Genomic DNA, 21579 nt, shown 5'->3' with positions numbered 1-21579 from the left:
AGTACAAATACAATCACTAGTACAAGTACAAGTACAAGTACAAATACAAGTACAAGTACAAATACAATCACCAGTACAAGTACAAATACAATCACCAGTACAAGTACAAGTACAAATACAATCACCAGTACAAGTACAAGTACAATCACCAGTACAAGTACAAGTACAATCACCAGTACAAGTACAAGTACAATCACCAGTACAAGTACAAGTACAATCACCAGTACAAGTACAAGTACAATCACCAGTACAAGTACAAGTACAATCACCAGTACAAGTACAAGTACAATCACCAGTACAAGTATAAATACAATCACCAGTACAAGTATAAATACAATCACCAGTACATGTATAAATACAAGCACCAGTACAAGTATAAATACAAGCAGCAGTACAAGTATAAATACAAGGACCAGTACAAGTATAAATACAAGGACCAGTACAAGTATAAATGCAAGCACCAGTACAAGTATAAATGCAAGCACCAGTACAAGTATAAATGCAAGGACCAGTACAAGTATAAATACAAGGACCAGTACAAGTTTAAATACAAGCACCAGTACAAGTATAAATGCAAGCACCAGTACAAGTACAAATGCAAGCACCAGTACAAGTACAAATGCAAGCACCAGTACAAGTACAAATGCAATCACCAGTACAAGTACAAATGCAATCACCAGTACAAGTACAAGTACAAATACAATCACCAGTACAAGTACAAGTACAAATACAATCACCAGTACAAGTACAAGTACAATCACCAGTACAAGTACAAGTACAATCACCAGTACAAGTATAAATACAATCACCAGTACAAGTATAAATACAATCACCAGTACATGTATAAATACAAGCACCAGTACAAGTATAAATACAAGGACCAGTACAAGTATAAATACAAGGACCAGTACAAGTATAAATACAAGGACCAGTACAAGTATAAATGCAAGCACCAGTACAAGTATAAATGCAAGGACCAGTACAAGTATAAATACAAGGACCAGTACAAGTATAAATACAAGCACCAGTACAAGTATAAATGCAAGCACCAGTACAAGTACAAATGCAAGCACCAGTACAAGTATAAATGCAAGCACCAGTACAAGTACAAATGCAAGCACCAGTACAAGTACAAATGCAAGCACCAGTACAAGTACAAATGCAATCACCAGTACAAGTACAAATGCAATCACCAGTACAAGTACAAGTACAAATACAATCACCAGTACAAGTACAAGTACAAATACAATCACCAGTACAAGTACAAGTACAAATACAATCACCAGTACCAGTACAAGTACAAATACAATCACCAGTACAAGTACAAGTACAAATACAATCACCAGTACAAGTACAAGTACAAGTACAAATACAATCACTAGTACAAGTACAAGTACAATCACTAGTACAAGTACAAGTACAATCACTAGTACAAGTACAAGTACAAATACAATCACTAGTACAAGTACAAGTACAAGTACAAATACAATCACTAGTACAAGTACAAGTACAAATACAATCACTAGTACAAGTACAAGTACAAATACAATCACTAGTACAAGTACAAGTACAAGTACAAATACAATCACTAGTACAAGTACAAGTACAAGTACAAATACAATCACTAGTACAAGTACAAGTACAAGTACAAATACAATCACTAGTACAAGTACAAGTACAAATACCATCACTAGTACAAGTACAAGTACAAATACAATCACTAGTACAAGTACAAGTACAAGTACAAATACAATCACTAGTACAAGTACAAGTACAAATACAATCACCAGTACAAGTACAAGTACAAATACAATCACCAGTACAAGTACAAGTACAAATACAATCACCAGTACAAGTACAAGTACAAGTACAAATACAATCACCAGTACAAGTACAAGTACAAATACAATCACCAGTACAAGTACAAGTACAAATACAATCACCAGTACAAGTACAAGTACAAGTACAATCACCAGTACAAGTACAAGTACAATCACCAGTACAAGTACAAGTACAATCACCAGTACAAGTACAAGTACAATCACCAGTACAAGTACAAGTACAATCACCAGTACAAGTACAAGTACAATCACCAGTACAAGTATAAATACAATCACCAGTACAAGTATAAATACAAGCACCAGTACATGTATAAATACAAGCACCAGTACATGTATAAATACAAGCACCAGTACAAGTATAAATACAAGCACCAGTACAAGTATAAATACAAGCACCAGTACAAGTATAAATACAAGCACCAGTACAAGTATAAATACAAGCACCAGTACAAGTATAAATACAAGGACCTGTACAAGTATAAATGCAAGCACCAGTACAAGTATAAATACAAGGACCAGTACAAGTATAAATACAAGGACCAGTACAAGTATAAATACAAGGACCAGTACAAGTATAAATACAAGCACCAGTACAAGTATAAATGCAAGCACCAGTACAAGTACAAATGCAAGCACCAGTACAAGTACAAATGCAAGCACCAGTACAAGTACAAATGCAAGCACCAGTACAAGTATAAATACAAGCACCAGTACAAGTATAAATACAAGCACCAGTACAAGTATAAATACAAGCACCAGTACAAGTATAAATACAAGCACCAGTACAAGTATAAATACAAGCACCAGTACAAGTATAAATACAAGCACCAGTACAAGTATAAATACAAGCACCAGTACAAGTATAAATACAAGCACCAGTACAAGTATAAATACAAGCACCAGTACAAGTATAAATACAAGCACCAGTACAAGTATAAATACAAGCACCAGTACAAGTTTAAATACAAGCACCAGTACAAGGTTTCTCATGTAAGTGTCCGTGTATTCTTATGAATTTTCTCCACAAACACACAAACATTACCATCATCGCGAAACCTACGTTAGGATAATATAATCACAGACGTAGATAAAAATCTTCCTTACGGGTATGAAGCCAAAATATCAAAGGCAACCTTCTATGAAGTATCGTGAAGGGGTTCTGGTTTTCTAATTGTTCGGTTTTGTTTGCATTGAGAGTCATTGAAAACGGATCAATCATATATTTATAGGAATAAACAATCGTCTTATTTGCATGACATAAGAAAAATAAGGGTTTTCTAACCGGATCTATCTGGTACGATTTTTGACGTTTATTCGGGTTTTCAGAAATTCAGATCCATCATGCGTAGATTCGTTACGCGTCAACGTACTCCATATGCCAAAATTACACATGGTCATTAACTCAATTATGGTACAATAAGGGTCAAAGTTCACGGTATAGTCAAAGCTAATTTACAACGATGAATTGTCCGAATACGTATTATTTAAGAAGAAATTACTCAACTTTGAGAGCTTTTAATTAAGTATTCAGTGGCTATAGTTTTGTAGATTGAATTTCGGGCTATTCACTGAGCTTGGCTACAGCGTTCAAGGAAAATATTAGAACAAAAAGAAACCATAAGTTCATAAGATATGTTCCGTTAGTTTGTCACTGGTTACAAACTGGAGCTTGCTATGAAGTGACGTAGGTCATAGATTCGAGTTGAAGCGACGCCTGGTGACTGGGGCGCTGTCAAAGGCTTAGTACAGACTAAATAGAAAGATGAAGTCCTGCAAAATTAACCACTGAGTGTAGGACTTCAATTCTCGCTTGTCGTTCTCACTCGAACTAGCTCGAGCTGTAAGTCTCTAGCATTACTACGTACACGTAGTGTCATACTCATGGAACGTATCTTATAAACTTATGATAGAACTTAAGAAACCCTTTACAAAAGGGCATATATATGGATCTAAAGAGGTTAGAGGCTTCAACAAAAAAGTTTGAACATAGAAGTTCAAGCTTTAGTCTAACTTAAACTTTGTTGACCTAAGATAACAAAAAAGGGGTATAAAATCATAAAAACACCTAATTTCATATTCAACAAGTACATCGAAGTCATTCATCACTTCTTGTATAAAAGCCTACTTTCATTTGAAACTAGTTTAAATAAATGTTGGGTAACTGGAAATTTTCCTGCTTAAACAAACCATCAAGTGGAAAGAACGATAAACGGGTTATAAGCCTAACAATGTATAAAACAACGCGCCTATAATAGTATAAGCAAAGCTATTATATTTTCGTACAGCGGCATAAAAATTCCATTTCACGGTGCGAGTCGACTAAAACAAAATAGGCAGGCTAATAAAAAGTTCAAATCGTTGTCTAAAATTGCCGCTTATGGCGCGTAATACGTATAATACTCTCATCAAGAAAATCTGATGACGGCGCGGCGGCGGTGGCCGGGGTGGGCCCCAAGCCCCCAACCTGAAACGAGGTTAATAGGTTTAAGAAGAAGTATATAATAGTTCTCTTCGAGAGAAGTGTACCATCCACAAAGCGGGCGCGGTAATTGTAACATGATTCTTCCCACCCAACCCAACATCCCTTTACATTTGGAGTACTCAAGGTTACTGAACCAAATCACATACGCGAAAAATAGTCCCCTCATCATTACTTTATCTATTAGCGCTGCTTAACAATTTGCCAAGGCGCATGCGCATGTGCGTTTTTGTCCCACGTCAAGACAATCCAGATTTGTGGGGTTGATTGCTGAGGATTTAGTAAATATAAACAGTTATAGAATTCACCCTAGCACGGTGCGATACCCATCTGAAGTTTGATGAGCAGGAGAGCAAACAAAAAGGGTGATGTACCTACATAACTAAAGTATTAAGAGGATATACAGAGTGTCATCCTTCTTCTATTATTATCCCCTTCTGGTTTAAGGTAGCTCCTATTTGTTAAAAGCGCTTTTAGGAGAAAAGCATCATCACTTATGACTAATAAACCGGGACATGCAACATTCTGAAGTACTGTAACAGCCCCCTAAGCGCCAGAGAGTACCGAGTTTCATTAATCCGAATATTGCAGCTAGGCTCGTCATTTACTACTCTCTAAAGGGAGGTTTAAACTACTGCTTAAGTTTCTCTTAATAAAAAGATGTCAGCCTTCAGGAATACATATAGCTAATAAGAATCATTACGACCTCATATCTCCCTTGTTAATTTCTATGCGGTTTTTGTGGGCCGGGCTTCATAACTTACTATCCGTTATGCACTAGTCATAATTCTGAGGTCTTTATAACTCTTATTTCATTCGTTGGTAGCAAAGGCGTTAAATGTAGCTTTAAACAAAACGGACCAAATTTGGTGAACTTGTATCTAACGTCTTTGTTGTTTACACACCCAATCGATGCTCCGAATTAACCCTTCATAAAGCAGACGACACTTGAAAAGGGTCTATAAGCTATTCCAATAATTCCAGAAGAGGAGCAAACACTACAGGGGCGGGGGAGATCACCTTCTTGGGTTATTACATTCGCACAAAGAAGGCAGCAGGTATCGCTAGAGGCAGAGCGAGCTATTTGGCCTCCTTCTTGCAGTGAGTGAACACTCGGACCACTTCCGGCGTTACCACTTCGTTGGCGCGAGGTAAATAACCTAAGAGGGCGACCAGCGACCTCCAGTATGTGTGTTGTTATTTCTACAAGTAATTAAGTACAATTTATGTTTGCTCTTAACTTCATCGTTTTACCTTCACCCTCTCTTTAAAAGCTCATCCTTTTATTATCCTAATTCGGTACCTGGCGCGAAATAACTGGTTTTCAGAGAGAGGGAACCCCCTCTCTATTCTCTAAACGGTGTGTTGTAAGTAAAGCGCTCTAGTAGGTACACTTTATTTAGATCTCCACTCAAAAATAAATCGGCGGGATGGGTAATTTCGGGAATAGTGGCATCCGAAATCGGTTACCTCCTACACATCGCTCCTCTTTCATTAAACGCAACCTTCGGGGGTCGCTTTAAAACGAGCGTCCTTTCCAACCCACCAAGAGAGAGCTCCGATCAAGCTCAGCTCCGCTCCGCGTCCTCCAGAAAACCCCGCCCACTATAGCTGAAGCCCAAGCTCTTTCGGAGCAGCTGTTTCATTCCCAACACCATCTCATACTACGCAACCACAGACCGGAGGGAGATGCTCCGTACGCTCTTCAAAGGAGTAGTATCATGAAATATTGGGATTCTTATTTTGTTACGGAGCTAAAATTGAGACTGAAAACATTAAAATGTGAGAAGCCAGTAATGAACAGGTTAGGCAATTTAGTCATTCCAGAGGAAAAATTTGGAAATATCTGCATGGCATCGTAGGAAACTTTTATATTTAATTTTATAATATCCGATTTTCTCAGGCTATAACCAGAAGGGATAATAGAATTAGGATGACACTCTGTATGATATTAATAGATTGGTTAATGTAACGTGACTTTTCCAAGGCTCACAATTTTTTTGCTCTCCCGCTCATCAAACTTCGCACCGTGGGAGGGTGAATTCTATAACTGTTTGGTATTTACTAAATCCTCAGCAATCAACCCACAAACCTTGATTGTCTTGACGTGGGACAAAAACCCACAAGCGCATGCATGTGCCTTGGCAAATAGTTAAGCCCTGAGGGAACTATTTATCGCGTAACCTCGCTCCAAATGATCTGATGTTGGGAAGAATCAAATTACAATTATCCCGCTTTGTTTTACACTTCTGCTATCACAATTAAATATCTTGGTGCAACGTTAAACCACTGTAACGTATAAAGATTATGCTGCCAAAAATGGGGCGACAAATCGGGTAAAGTAAAACTGGGCTCGAGTGCGAACAGGGGCGAAATAAACAACGAAGAATTTTACGAGATCAGTTCTTTAGATGGCCAAGATGACGTTGTTACAAAAATGCGTCTTTTATTAGACGGGGGTAATAAAGTGTTCCGCTAGCGATCGAGGATGCTTCACGTGAAGTAAAAGTAAAGATGCTCGTAAGCCTCCCCCCCCCCCGTATCATAACCCTATTGCTAAAACGATATATATATATATATATATATATATATATATATATATATATATATATATATATATATATATATATATATATATATATATATATATATATATATATATATATATATATATATATATATATATATATATATATATATATATATATATATATATATATATAAACACCATATGGCTAGCCGCCGGCGTGTAGTGAGTGAACTAGGGCTCCGTCTGGCCAAAGAGGAGCAGAAACTTTGAAAATAGGGACCAGCTCTGAATTTGGAGAAACTAGTTCCGGTTGTTCACGTGACCATGTCGTCTACTTAAAAATTACCTTTTGTAGGTCAACGTTCAACCCAGAGATCAACCCTTTGCCACCACCAAAAATAAGCAGTCGACATAATTTAACCAATAAAAGGCGTCGCTGTACTTAGCCAATCAACAAAAACCGGATATAGTTACGCCAAAACCGTGGCCGGGCTTTTCAAAAGCCTCGTGAAAGGCTAGACTTTCTGCTCCTCTTGGGATATTCTCTTTGGTCTGGCGTTGCCTCTTGGAGCGAGGAAAATATTAACCATGTGTGTTGTTGGTTTCTCTGCAAGCAAGAAATGGAATGAACTATAGATAGAGCATCTATTCGCGATGTTTCAAGTTTTAACGATACAGTATACATCATTGCCTGGATGAAATGAAGGCGTATAAAACAAAGGGCTACATATACAGGGTGTTTCTGAAAAGTCCATCACAAATTAAGGGGCGTGTTTATGGGACCAAACTGAGCAGAAAGTACCAAAGAACATGGGGTGTACAACATTTTGTTACGGAGATATGGCCTTCCAAACATTCGCCCCTAAAACAAGGAAATATCCAAAAATGAGGAGTAACACTTAAGACCGACTAACCAGCTTGTTTAAAATTACTAGACAATTTCAATAGCCTTTAATCGAACAATTGATTTCTACCTTTACTAATCAGAAGCGTATAAATGAGTAGAAGTATGCCTACGGTGGTAATGTAAAATTAATCCCAAGTGACATGATGTTTCAAGATCTTCCCAGCACCAAGTAAAATGGTTCTGATTGAACAACGTTATTTTCAGGAATTAGTCCAAATGTCCACGGGCGGCATTACAAAAACGAGGCAGTCTTTCGAATGATACTTGGACATGTTGGAAGATCCCTGGCTTGTTCCTGTTATCTCAAACCGTAAAAAGCTACGCAAATCTTCATCATCACGGACAACACTCTTGTACGTTAGGTATGACCTTGAGAAAACCTAAAAGGACATCTCGAATGTATTTGAAAAACCCATCTCCAATTAAGGGGCGTGTTGTTTGTTTCCAACAGAGTAAACTCGCCCAGAGAACAATTACAATGCAGAGTCACGTTTCGGCGTTAATGGCCCACAAAGGTGGTCCCAAACAAAAGAACAAACTTTAATTTGTTTCGTTCAGTAAGTATTTCATGTGTCATAGATAAAACGCCATGATTAATGCACAAAGAAAATGTTATTGACAAGTTTTCGGACCGCGATGCTGAAATGTGGTGGTGCACCATCGTGCATGAACCACATTCTGTTTATTAAACCTAAGGGTACGTCTTCGAGTAGTTCTGGTAAATCGTCCCGTAAGAACTACAAGTAAGCCACACCGTTTAACCTGGGCTCTAGGAAATGGCGTTTTATCTATGACACATGAAATACTTACTGAACGAAACAAATTAAAGTTTGTTCTTTTGTTTGGGACCACCTTTGTGGGCCATTAACGCCGAAACGTGGCTCTGCATTGTAATTGTTCTCTGGGCGAGTTTACTCTGTTGGAAACAAACAACACGCCCCTTAATTGGAGATGGGTTTTTCAAATACATTCGAGATGTCCTTTTAGGTTTTCTCAAGGTCATACCTAACGTACAAGAGTGTTGTCCGTGATGATGAAGATTTGCGTAGCTTTTTACGGTTTGAGATAACAGGAACAAGCCAGGGATCTTCCAACATGTCCAAGTATCATTCGAAAGACTGCCTCGTTTTTGTAATGCCGCCCGTGGACATTTGGACTAATTCCTGAAAATAACGTTGTTTACGCTGTGCTAATAAAAGTCCCTTCAATCAGAACCATTTTACTTGGTGCTGGGAAGATCTTGAAACATCATGTCACTTGGGATTAATTTTACATTACCACCGTAGGCATACTTCTACTCATTTATACGCTTCTGATTAGTAAAGGTAGAAATCAATTGTTCGATTAAAGGCTATTGAAATTGTCTAGTAATTTTAAACAAGCTGGTTAGTCGGTCTTAAGTGTTACTCCTCATTTTTGGATATTTCCTTGTTTTAGGGGCGAATGTTTGGAAGGCCATATCTCCGTAACAAAATGTTGTACACCCCATGTTCTTTGGTACTTTCCGCTCAGTTTGGTCCCATAAACACGCCCCTTAATTTGTGATGGACTTTTCAGAAACACCCTGTATACTTAAGAATGGGATTTAGAAGAAATGGCTTTTCAGAGTTTAAGGCTGAAGAATTTGCACTATCAAAACGCCGATCCGATTATGAGTGTTTGAAAGAAATACGCACTAGGCCTAATTATACAAATTTTAAATAAATCTAGTGTATAAATTGACTTATTTCACTATAGCATAGTTTTCAGCTGAGAACAACTCAACAGACTCTTTCCAAAAATGGAGGGGTCACCGCAGTATTGCATGCTAAATTTAGGCCTGCTTAAGTCTAGACAAAACATTGATTGGTATTATACAATTACACCGGTGTTTAAATACAGAACTGTTCTTAGATTCGAATAGTTGCGCAACTTTGAAACTAGAGAACCATTACCAAGGTTTCAATGGATGTTTTAAACGAAAAACGTTACTTCGATTAAAAGCTTCGTATAATTGCACTTAAGGCAGAAGTATATAATATTCCCTTCTAGAGAAGTGTACTAGCACAAATAGTGGTAATTGTAACATGACTATTCCCAACATCATGAATCATTTGGAGCAAGGTTACTAAACCGAATCACATACGCGACCTAAATAGTTCCCTCATCATTACTCTGTTAGCGCTTAACTATTTGCCAAGGCGCATGCACGCGCTTGTGCGTTTTTGTCCCACGTCAAGACAATCAAGGTTTGTGGGCTGATTGCTGGGGATTTAGTTCCAAACAGTTATAGAATTGACCCCCATGGTGCGATAGTTACCCATCTGAAGTTTAATGAGTAGAAGCATGAGTTAATAATATGTTAGCTCCCTATAAGTTACTCAGGCAATTCATTTTTATACTCCAGCGTTTTCTCCCGCGCCGCCGGCTTCCCAATTATATGCGACGCTCTGCGGCCGCCACGGGAACGAAAATCTTATTTACGCTTCTTTCCGGTTTTTCCCCTGAAGCGCGTGTAGTGGAATCTAGCCAATGATATCGGAGCTATTTAAGCAGCCGAATATTTCGCTCAGTAGCCTCGGTTAAGAAAACAGTTAAGAGATCAGTGGATTGGATTTAGCTCAGTTGTATAATTTTCTGGTTTCAAGTCACAATAACAACTCATATCTCTAGCATTCTTTGTCAATATCGGCAAATTTCATAGAGTTCCTGCATTTTTTATCTCAGTACTGAAACAAACGCCATGATTTAATGTTAAATTGTTAAAACGTAAACATTCACGACTAAAACACTCCCTCGGTGAAAAAGCAGCCGACGACTCGAGGTCAAGGAGCCGTACGAGCGGGATTTTTTTTCGACAAGAGAGAGCGCAGCATTCGGATTTTTTCCCGCGCGGGCGAAATGAGAAGAAATCGCTGGATACATTACGCCTATGGAGCCTGAGTAACTTATAGGGAGCTAACATATTATTCACTCATGGTAGAAGTGCAAACAAAGAGGGTGCATGAGCCTGGTAAGAATCATGTTACATAACTAAAGCATTAAGAGGATACAGAGTGTCACGCTTCTTCTATTATCCCCTTCTGATTATAGTCAATTACAAAAGCATACTGTTTTCAAAACTAAGTTAAATATTTTCTAGCGAAGGCGGTCAATAGCTAACTGGTCAGATCTTATACATAGGCAGTTATATACGAGTTCGCTTTCGACATAATGGCGTCCAATTCGACTCTATACATTGGCGGAATAGAAGTAACTATAATTTCAAACTAAAATATCGCCATAGAGAATTCCTCTATGAACGAGAATGATAATAATTTAAATAATTTGGGCGTCATAACTTTATAAATAATATTAAAATGTTTCAATTCTAATTTGGTTCTAAATTACCACCGTAATTTACCAGGGTAAATTACCGTTATGGTAAAAGACCACAGAAAATCGTAAATTACAGTTACCCTGGTAAAATTGGATTTCACGCCATTATTTTTGTCAAGATATGAGTGAGTTATATAACCATTTTATATTTGAACTATGTCATCAGTACAGAATGAACTTCAGTCCAAGCAGCAGAAAATACGTCGACTATTTTAAGGAGTGGGTCACCGGATTTTGCCAACAAAAGTAACATCCCAATAAAATTTTAATGATAGAATAATAATAATAATAATAATAATAATAATAATAATAATAATAGCTTTATTTATGGATGTTCCTATCAGTTTTCGACTGGTTTACATAGGAGTCCGGTTTAACTTAAAAACGTTAATTAAAATTAAAAGTTATCTCTGATATATTCTAGGATCTTTGTTTTAAAAACAGACATTGAATTTATTTTTTTTATATCGCAAGGGATAGAGTTCCATAATTAGATGAGATTAAAACTCTCATTAAACACTTCAGTTAAATAAACAAGATAATCTAGAAAAACTTAACGACAAGTTCAAAAATTAAACTATAAACCTCATAACTTTCTCCCCTTTTATAAGAGATCCCAATCAAATTTAATAAATAACAACAAAGGTTCATGGATAAAGACCAAAAGTACACTTCGTTCGAGCTTGCACGCGCCCTGTAATATATGGAATCCCCCCTTTACCTCTCAGAATAGTGTCGACCCTCCTCTGCCTATGATTACCTTCAGGACCGTAGCACAGGGAACATTCGTGAATAGGCTCAACTAGTATCAAGAATTAACGTTTTGATCGCCACCAGAGTACTATTTTCTATAAACCTTTAACCTTAAAAAAGCTCTTCTCTCATTGGTTTGGTTGGTTCGTGAGGGGGGGGGGCATGAGAGGAGGGTTGTGTTTGCTTAGCTCACTTTACGTGCATGGGAACTGAAGGAAGGACACTTTTGACCTCTATCAATGAACTTTTGACAACAATTATTAACAAAAACTTCATGATCATCTTATTGACTAGTGTTGAAGAGGTTCAGTTTTTATGGGAAGATTTAGCAGATGATTTACTGACAATTAAGGACAAAAATATCGTAAGTCAAAATAATAAACCTTTAGCTTATGGCGGCCCAGGCTGCATTTGAACTTTTAAGAGGTTAATAAAACTGCCACAAATTTAAAAAAGCATATTTACTAACAGACTATGGACATTTTGATGGATATGTACAATCTCAACATAAAAACCTTTTCAAAAGTAGGCATGTTCTACCCATTGGAAAGCAGCTCAGTGTACATATTCGGTAAAAACCCCATTAAAGTTCATAAAGACGCCTTTCACAACTTTCTACCGATTCACAGAAATGTAAGATGTGTAAAACTATAGAATCAAACAAGTCCCCCATTTAAAATTCGTTACGAAACAGGTGTACCTAAGTTTATTGGCGTTAATGACTTTGGCTTCGGGGATCCTAGCGTTAACTAAATACCCAGTTAAAGATATTGGAAAGTTCATTCAATTGCAATATAGCGAATTTGTTAACATGGCCGCCGTATTGCTAGGACAAGGCAAGTAGCGGTGTCAATATTTAAAATTGCGACGACTGACGCCATTTACTTTAATTATACCAGGTGAATTTAAGCCAAGGAAGTCTCTACCATACAAAGTTCTCTTGGGTTCGTGGTTGCTGGGAGCTTTTCTGCTGTCTGTTATGATTCAAACCTATCTCAATTGCAAATTCGCCAGTGTTGATTACAATACCATGGACACTGTGGCAGACGTCACGGCAAATTTGGACGTCGTAGCACCCTTTGTGTTTGGAGACACTTACATTGAAACCTATTTAAAGGTGGTAACAAGAAGTGATATCTAGTTTATTAGGGAGAAGGTATAAATTCGCCACATTTCCAGCTTTATCTCCAGTCGAAACGTAGGTCCGGAGTCAATCCCCACCTCTAAATTACAACTAGCATCTCATTGGTTCTTGAAAATGTAATATTCTTTATTTATTTGGTTAGAATATCAAACTTGCTTAACCTTATTTAGTTGGTTAAATAATTGTGCATTGTCCTTTAATGTTAAGATAAACTTTAATCTTATTTGGCATACATTTATACATCGACTAGGCGTCGATCATAACAAAACAATACTGGTGAATGCGCGTTGTGTCGAGTCACGGGGACCCAACTGGATAAGCTTACAACGCCATCTGGCCATATTATAGTACACTAAAGTAACATATATATCAGAAAACTCAAGTCAGCGCGACGCGAATGACGAAAATTACGGTATTTTCCGATTTTGGAGAGGCGAAATAGCCCAGCCTCCTTTTACGTCCCCCCCCCTTGTATTTTGAAAGGGGGACTGGGACCAGGCTGGGAAATAAGGATATTTTTTAAACTAGTCCTTTGGACCAGTGACCCCCTAGTGTCTGAAATCATTTACTGGTCTCCGGACTGGTCCCAGCCTTTGCTCTCCAATAGATTTGCAATTAATAAACTGGTCCCGAGGACCAGTAACCCCCACTTCTTGAATTAAAAAACTAGTCCAAGCAATTAATAAACTGGTTTTGGACCAGAGGAAGTGTGCTATTTCCCAGCCTGACTGGGACTATGGCGCGCGAATACTTAGGCATCTTATACCTTCTCCTTAATAAACTAGATATTAGTTCTTGGTGATAATTTCAACGCGAAATCTCTACAATTTCTTCAAGTGTGGGATCTGGCTAGCAGACGCCACGAAACCAATGGCAAGGCAGTAGTCAGCGTTTTTAAGACTAATTAAATGTTAATTATTTTCTAATAGGAGATAATTGACTTTCTTAATATATACTCCCTTCTATTTTTAGAAAAACGTGTCTTTTCTAATATTTGCAGAACTCTCTGGACCCGAACGCTCGCTACTTATGGAAGTATTTGAACGATTCTGACGGATTTTTGACCATCGGTAAATTCCTGGAAGCCATCAACGCTGACCATTTTGCCTGTTTCATGACTAACTCGATCCTACTTCCAATAATGGAATTCTTTGGCCTGAACGATAAGGACACGATTCACCAAGGCCCACCCATTTTCCCATCCAACTTGGGATATCTACACTCGCCCAAAATATCATCTGCCTGCAAGGAATATCTCAACAGAAAGTAAACAAGTGAATTTGCTGAAACTTCGTCACCTACAATTATTAAGTCTTTAATTGCAGAATAATCAAAATGCAAGAAATTAAATTGATGGAAGGAGAACACAAGGAAAAAATCTTTCATTTGGATAAATACAAGTTCCGACCAACATTCGACGAAGAAGAATTTGTACTCCGTTGGGCCGAGTTCAAGTCTCTGCTGGTCATAATGACCTTTGGTCTCATGATGTCACTAGCCCATTTCATCGCCCAGGCAATATGGTCGTACAGAAAATGGCTTCGCAAATCAAACCATACCGAAGTTCACCGTTTCAGACTCGAATAGTTACCGATTTCAAGCACATAATGAGCATTTATAAATATATTCCGAAATGGAGACGTGGTCCCGAGCAAAGACTAGTAATTCCCGAAGAGACTGAGCCGATAGGTGTAAACAACAAGAATAAATATGGTTTTCGAGCTGCATGCCCATCCTCAATTTGTCCTTTATATTTTCACACGAAAACCCATATCTATAACATGGGAAACAACATTCCTTATTACGCTGCAATTTGATGAGTGAATATGATGAATATCATTCAAGGTAGAAACTCAATTTTAAACACATCACCGAAATTTCAAAACACCTTTCTGAATTTTAAAACATTCCTGTTATGTACACTTGAACTTAAAATAATCTTATAATAATAATAAAAGTTTCGCTTTAGTTTTGATAATTTACGTTTCAGACAACATTTTGCTTTTAATAGTTGAGAGAAATAAACAGGAAGTGAAAAGTGTCGTTATGTATGACTTGGGAATAAAATATAAAACATAAGTTTATTAGATATGTTCCATAAGTATGACACTTCCTATACTTCGTAATGCTAGAGACTTACAGCTCGAGCTAGTTCGAGAACGACAAGCGAGAATTGAAGTCCTACACGCGGTTAACTTTTGAAGGAGTTCCATCTTTCTATTTAGTCTGTACTAAGCCTTTGACAGCGCCTCACCAGGCGTCGCTTTACCTCGAATCTATGACCTACCTCCCTCACTTCATGACAAGCTCCAGTGACACACTTATGGAACATATCTTATGAACGTATACAAGTTGTGAAAACATTCAAAGAAAGACTAATAAAACACTATTCCATTTCCCGGTGGGTTCCCTCACATCGCATGTTATTGGCAAGTTGATAACAACCAAGTAGAAAAGTACGAGCACATGGAAAACTACGAAACCAAATAAACCTTTCCATGGTTTTAATCATTGAATTAAACGAAGCACGTACAGGTTTTGACCTCGACTTCTCTTATACGTGGCCCGCGCTTGAGAAGGCACGAAGTACGCTTTATGAAGTTTTATTAGATTTATAACTAGGCCTACAACCATTAATCCTGTGTAAAATATCGATTAAAGAGATAGTATTTCGACAAAACAGTAAGGTTTTGGTAATTTTAAATACTTGAGACTGCGAAATAAATAAACCCAATAAGTTAGTTTTACCATAAGTTTATAAGGTATGTTCCATAAGTATGTCACTACCCATACTTCGTAATGTTAGAGGCTTAATGAGAGCTAGTTCAAGAACGACGTGAGAATTGACTACACTCGGTTTTGCAGTCCATCCTCCTCTTTAGTCTGTACTAAGCCTTTGACAAGGCCTCACTACGCGTCGCTTTACAAGAATCTATGACGTTTCACCTACCTCACTTCATGACAAGCTCTCATTAACGAGTGACACACTTATGGAACATATCTTATAAACTTATGGTTTTACTGTTATTTTAGAATTGAAAGCATCGGTCCATCTCGGAGAAGAGAGGTGATATAGAGTGAGAATGTTGGTAGAGCGTGCTGCCGCAATTAAGAGTCTCCCAGAGTACCTCACGCACGCCCCTTTCTTTGTTAGGGGATTGTTAAGTGGCACCGTCTAGCGCCACTTGCAAATAGACGCTAGCTCTCACGAATTAGCTATACTTTTAAGACACAGGGGGACATTGTACGAGTTTTCATACCATAAGACCCTACCAAAAGCCACTGAGGATGGCGGGAGAACTTCGTTGCCGTTCCGCACTCCGCAGACGGAGGCTACGTTATCAGGCTATGGAGATTTCTACTCCATCTCACCTCCACATAGCCAAATATATATATTTATTTATTCTTCCTAGAGCGTGCCGAGGGGGATGCCGTAAACAAAGCAACATAACTGTGTAGTTTTCAAAAGGATGCCGCCAAATATGTTTCAACCATATTAACTATTGTACTATCCCTTTCAATTATTCCAGTAAAAGTCAAATCTATACGCGGCACTGTACAATAAAATCTAAGGCGTCTTAGAAAAGAAAAATAAATCCCTGACACGAAATATGAAAGTTCAAGTATAATTAAATTTCTCTTACGAAATACTACACAGAGGCGGTCAATATCGGGTACATTTTTCAGCGGTTTTCGCTTTGGGAAAATGTCAAGAAATTCGACTCTCTACATTGGCGTTGGAAAGGTAAACTATTGTACTATCCCTTTCAAACAGAGCAATACAATTTCATACTTTGCCATAATGTTTCCCCACATTATTCCAGAAATGCCATTAAGTCGGAGCTACAATAATGATAAGCCGTCTCAGAAAAGAAAATAAAGTCTTGGATACATACAACGAAAGTATAAAAACAATTCTCTTACTAATACTACACAAAGACGGTCAATAATTTCGCAGTTCTTTTGAAGTTATTTTCACCGTCTTTCGCTTTGAGAAATGACAAGTAATTCGACTCTCTACATTGGTGTTGGAGAAGTAATTATATTTTATAATTATAACATCCCCCATAAAGGGTTCCTCTAAGAAAAAAAAAGATTCCAAACATAGCGACCTATTTATATTGTACTATCCCTTTGAAATAGAGCTGTATAATTTTAGTTTCAAATATTATTCCAGTAATAGAACAAATATAAGCTACGCGGTGCTGTAGAATAATGTAAGCCGTCTCAAAAAAGAAAAATAAATCCCGGACCCGAAACAGGAAAGTTCAAGTATAATTAAATTTTGCTTACGAAACACTAAACAAATTTGCGGTCAATATCGGGGCAAGCTTATAATTGCGCAGTTATTTTGAAGTCATTTTTCAGTGTTTGTTCGCTTTGAGAAATGCTACGTAATTCGACCCTCTACATTGGCGTCGGAGAGGTAATTATTTTTATAATTAAAACATCCCCATAAGGAGTTCCTCTTAGAAAAAAAAATACCAAAAATATGCTCAATTTTCCTAAAATATTACTCAGTTGTATAACTATTTTAATTTTGATTATGTATAAATAGCTCTATTTAGGTATAGGTCCAAGCTACAGGAAATATGTCGACTACATTAAAGAGTTCGTCACCGGATTGTGTCAACAAAAGTAATATCCTAATTAAAACTTAACGCTGGGATAATTCAAATAAACTACCATAGTTTTGATAAACAAGATATTCAAGCTGAATTTAATCAGAGGTCAGAAATTATACCAATAACATGATTAGGGAATCCCTCACATAAGCGGTTCCAATAATAGCGGTTTCCCGAAAACGCAGCCTACCCGTTAGGCAGTAGTTTATATATACAGCGGTTCTCGTAAACGCAGCGAACAGCTACAGCAGTTCCCTAACGAGCATTACAACCGGGATGTGAAAAACTACAGTCGTCAATAATGCCGAGGGTTGTGTTTTTTGTACTCAAATAGTAATAGGTCAGATCAAGTTAATTAAGCGAGGTTAAATATAGTTATTTGAACCCCAATATTATTTGGTCAGGTTAAGTTTTGTTATTTGAAGAATTAAAATGCTTCGTGTTCACGATTTACATCATTTAACCCGCAGTGTCGAAGAGGTTCTGTTTGGATGGGATGATGTGGCTGATGATTTACTAACAATTAAAGATGAAAATATAGTAAGTTCAATAATATTCTATAGCCGGTTGCAGACGCGGGAGTAAAGAAGTCAAATTTAAATTCCGTAACTTAGCGGTAAGTTACCAATTACCACCTTAAATTATCGATTTATATCATACCGTAATTTTGCAATGGTAATTTTGGCGCTCAGACTCGTAACCTTTTTGAATAAAACCGTAGGAAAATAATATATAGTACGGCTATTTTATTTTTCACAAAAGTTTAATCGGTTGGTTTTACTCCATTTGTTAAAATAACCGAAAATGGGTGACTTTTCTTACGGGCTTAATCATCTTGATCTAAATCTGCAACTGACCACACAGTCGATACAAATAACTTAACAATGTATATTCACAAACAGACGGTGGACATTTTGATGGATATGTACAATCACAACATAAAAACCTTTTCAAAAGTAGGCATGTTCTACCCCTTGGAAACCGGCTCCGTATACATATTCGGTAAAAACCCAATTAAAGTTCATAAAGACGCCTTTCACAACTTTCTACCGATTCACAGAAATGTAAGATGTGTAAAACAATAGAATCAAACAAGTCCTCCATTTAAAATTCGTTACGAAACAGGTGTACCTAAGTTTATTGGCGTTAATGACTTTGGCTTCGGGGATCCTAGCGTTAACTAAATACCCATTGCGAGATATAGGAAAGTTAATTCAACTGCAATATAGCGAATTCGTTAACATGGCCGCCGTACTGCTAAGACAAGGTAAGTAGGGGTATCCAATATTTAAAATTGCGACGACTGACGCTACTTATTTTCATTATACCAGGCGAAATTAAGTCAAGGAAGTCTCTACCATACAAAGTTCTCTTGGGTTCGTGGTTGCTGGGAGCTTTTCTGCTGACTGTTATGATTCAAACCTATCTCAATTGCCAATTCATCAGTGTTGATTACAATACCATGGACACTGTGGCCGACGTCACGGCAAATTTGGACGTCGTAGCGCCCCTTGTGTTAGGAGCTACTTTCATGGAAACCTATCTAAAGGTGATTTTATTCAACCTCTACAATATCTTCAAGGTCATGATGACATTATAGCCTGGTACATTTCTTTAAAAGAAAGGCAAAAACTAAACTGAAAACTTATTATCGAATAAAGGTCTGTAACAGGGTTAATTGCCACGAAATTTTCAGATTAAAATTCCCCGAGTTTTCCAGGTTTTCCCTGACCAATTTTTACGATTTTGCCTGACCTTTTAGGCCCAATTGTTCTAAATATAACTAGACAATCGCGTTTGAATATTATACGTAAAACATCGGTGTCTGGTCAAACGTGATCTCGCTAAATAGCATTTAAAACGTCACCTATAGCTGGATGGTTAAACCACGTATATGTTAGCAATTTTAACCAAATTCAGTGACTTTGAGAAAATTCTTAAAATTCCCAGGTTTTTCTTGACGTGTGGACTGTGGAAACCATGTGTAAGAATTATAGGGGATGTTCTTTGGGCAATTTTGAGTCGAAAATCTTCTTTGATATAATTTTGCTGTCCTGGTCATCATTTTCATGTTATATACTGGAGTGTTTCACGGATGACCCCTTAAATTTAATTAGCATTTATTTCAGTTTCATTTAATGGGTCAGATTGAAAATCGCCCTATAATTTCTGACACCAACGTCTTTATATTGGGCCTTGGGTTAAGAAAAACTATTGTTGAAAAAGGGGTATTTTCTATCATTGGCAGACCTCTCTGGACCCGAACGCGCGCTACTTATGGAAATATTTGAAAGATTCTGACGGATTTTTGAGCATGAATAACTTTATGGATGCAACAGAAGCTGACCATTTCGCCTTTTTCTTGACCAAATCTATCCTACTTCTAATAATTGAATTATTTGGCCTGAACGAAAATGACTCGATTAACCAAAGCCCACCCATCTTCCCAGCCAACTTGGGATATCTACACTCGCCCAAACTACATTCAACTTGCAAGGAATATTTGAACAGAAAGTATGCGCTGAATTTATACTTCAGTATTTCACTAGGGTTTTTTCATTGGTTAAAGATTCACCAGTGCCTACAATTATTATGTCTATAATTGCAGAATAATCAAAATACAAGAAATTAAATTGATGGAAGGCGAACACAAGGAAAAATTCTTTGAATTGGATAAATATAAGTTCCAACCAACATTCGGCGAAGAGGAATTTGTCCTCGGTTGGGCCGGGTTCAAGTCTCTGCTGGTCATAATGACCTTTGGTCTCATAATGTCACTAGCCCATTTCATCGCCCAGGCAATATGGTCGTACAGAAAATGGCTTCGCAAATCAAACCATACCGAAGTTCACCGTTTCAGACACGAATAGTTACCGATTTCAAGCACATAATGAGCATTTATAAATATATTCCGAAATGGAGACGTGGTCCCGAGCAAAGACTAGTAATTCCCGAAGAGACTGAGCCGATAGGTGTAAACAACAAGAATAAATATGGTTTTCGAGCTGCATGCCCATCCGCAATTTGTCCTTTATATTTTCACACGAAAACCCATAACATGGGAAACAACATTCCTTATTACGCTGCAATTTAAATAGTGAATATGATGAATATCATTCAAGGTCGAAACTCAATTTTAAATACATCACCGAAATTTCAAAACACCTTTCTGAATTTTAAAAACATTTCTGTTATGTAGACTTGAACTTAAAATAATTTTATAATAATAATAAAGCAGTTTCGCTATAGTTTTGATAATTTACGTTTCAGACAATATTTTGCTTTTAATAGTTGAGAGAAATAAACAGTAAGTGAAAAGTGTCGTTACGTATGACCCTTGCTGTAATTAAGACACCATTCCCGGGGGGTTCACTAATATTACATGTTATAACAATCAATTAGAAAAGTAGAAAGCTCATGGAAAACTAAAACCGCTATTCTTCTACTGAAATACTTGGCTATGAAACCAAAGAAACTTTTCCGTGGTTTTAACGATTGAATTAAACGAAACACGGATTTTCGACCTAGACTTCCCTTAAACGTGGCGCGCTTGAGAAGGCACGAACGCAGCGCTTTATGAAGTTCTAATTGTTTTATAGTTTTAACCATTAGACCTTTATAAAAAATCCATTAAAGAGATAGTATTACGACTAATTTCGAATACTTGAGACTGTGAAAGAACTTCAAAGAAGTAAGACCAATACCGTTATTTGAGAATCGAGAGTATCGCCCCATATATATCCCTGACCTTTTTCTGAGATTTTTCCCTGACCTTTTAGGGCGAAAGTGTAAATGTTTACAGTACGTTTTAAGTGCTTATAATTAAATAAACTTTCTACTAGACCATTTACTTTACAAAAACATTTCTAGACTTTTTAGGATTGCTCTAGAGTTTTCTGTGTTAAGAGAGGATCAGGAGAAACTTTCATCACTCTTTCAATAA

The 21579-nt window shown here is 37.3% G+C and overlaps 3 protein-coding genes and 1 long non-coding RNA gene across 11 annotated transcripts in view; 3 read left to right on the top strand and 1 right to left on the bottom strand.

Annotated features, from left to right (window-relative positions):
- The window catches only part of LOC149690343 (uncharacterized), a 94939-nt gene that overhangs the window by 36630 nt on the left and 36730 nt on the right, over positions 1 to 21579 (bottom strand). The gene's annotated exons all lie outside the window — the stretch shown is intronic.
- LOC149690348 (uncharacterized) lies at positions 10651 to 12742 on the top strand. The gene is made up of 5 exons (XM_089870804.1): positions 10651 to 10749; positions 11281 to 11360; positions 12162 to 12231; positions 12339 to 12500; positions 12562 to 12742. Exons 1-5 carry the CDS (start codon positions 10741 to 10743, stop codon positions 12709 to 12711), a joined length of 471 nt encoding a protein of 156 aa, XP_089726930.1. The 5' UTR covers positions 10651 to 10740; the 3' UTR covers positions 12712 to 12742.
- LOC149690347 (uncharacterized) lies at positions 13442 to 15375 on the top strand. Its single transcript, XM_089869869.1, has 3 exons — positions 13442 to 13884; positions 14012 to 14277; positions 14337 to 15375. Exons 1-3 carry the CDS (start codon positions 13882 to 13884, stop codon positions 14596 to 14598), a joined length of 531 nt encoding a protein of 176 aa, XP_089725995.1. The 5' UTR covers positions 13442 to 13881; the 3' UTR covers positions 14599 to 15375.
- LOC149690346 (uncharacterized) lies at positions 16254 to 20900 on the top strand. Of its 8 annotated transcripts, XM_089869868.1 has the most exons (11): positions 16254 to 16756; positions 16836 to 16914; positions 16981 to 17047; positions 17189 to 17283; positions 17369 to 17437; positions 17570 to 17649; positions 18107 to 18176; positions 18539 to 18700; positions 18762 to 18828; positions 18864 to 18903; positions 18968 to 19058. In XM_089869868.1, coding segments are annotated over exons 5-10 (420 nt in total). In that variant the 5' UTR covers positions 16254 to 16756; positions 16836 to 16914; positions 16981 to 17047; positions 17189 to 17283; positions 17369 to 17398; the 3' UTR covers positions 18866 to 18903; positions 18968 to 19058. The 8 variants fall into 8 exon arrangements, with proteins under 8 accessions (XP_089725994.1, XP_089725987.1, XP_089725988.1 ...); XM_089869861.1 differs by adding exons at positions 19885 to 20150; positions 20245 to 20900 and having other exon boundaries at positions 16254 to 16634; positions 16699 to 16756; positions 17189 to 18700; positions 18968 to 19185; XM_089869862.1 differs by adding exons at positions 19885 to 20150; positions 20245 to 20900 and having other exon boundaries at positions 17369 to 18700; positions 18968 to 19185.

Source organism: Phalangium opilio, unplaced genomic scaffold (assembly GCF_054372755.1).
Source record: "Phalangium opilio isolate 3A_F unplaced genomic scaffold, DU_Popi_V2 ptg000031l_1, whole genome shotgun sequence".
NCBI lineage: Eukaryota > Metazoa > Arthropoda > Arachnida > Opiliones > Phalangiidae > Phalangium > Phalangium opilio.
Note: the sequence above shows the minus strand (reverse complement) of the source record. Positions and strands in the feature narration are given on the sequence as shown.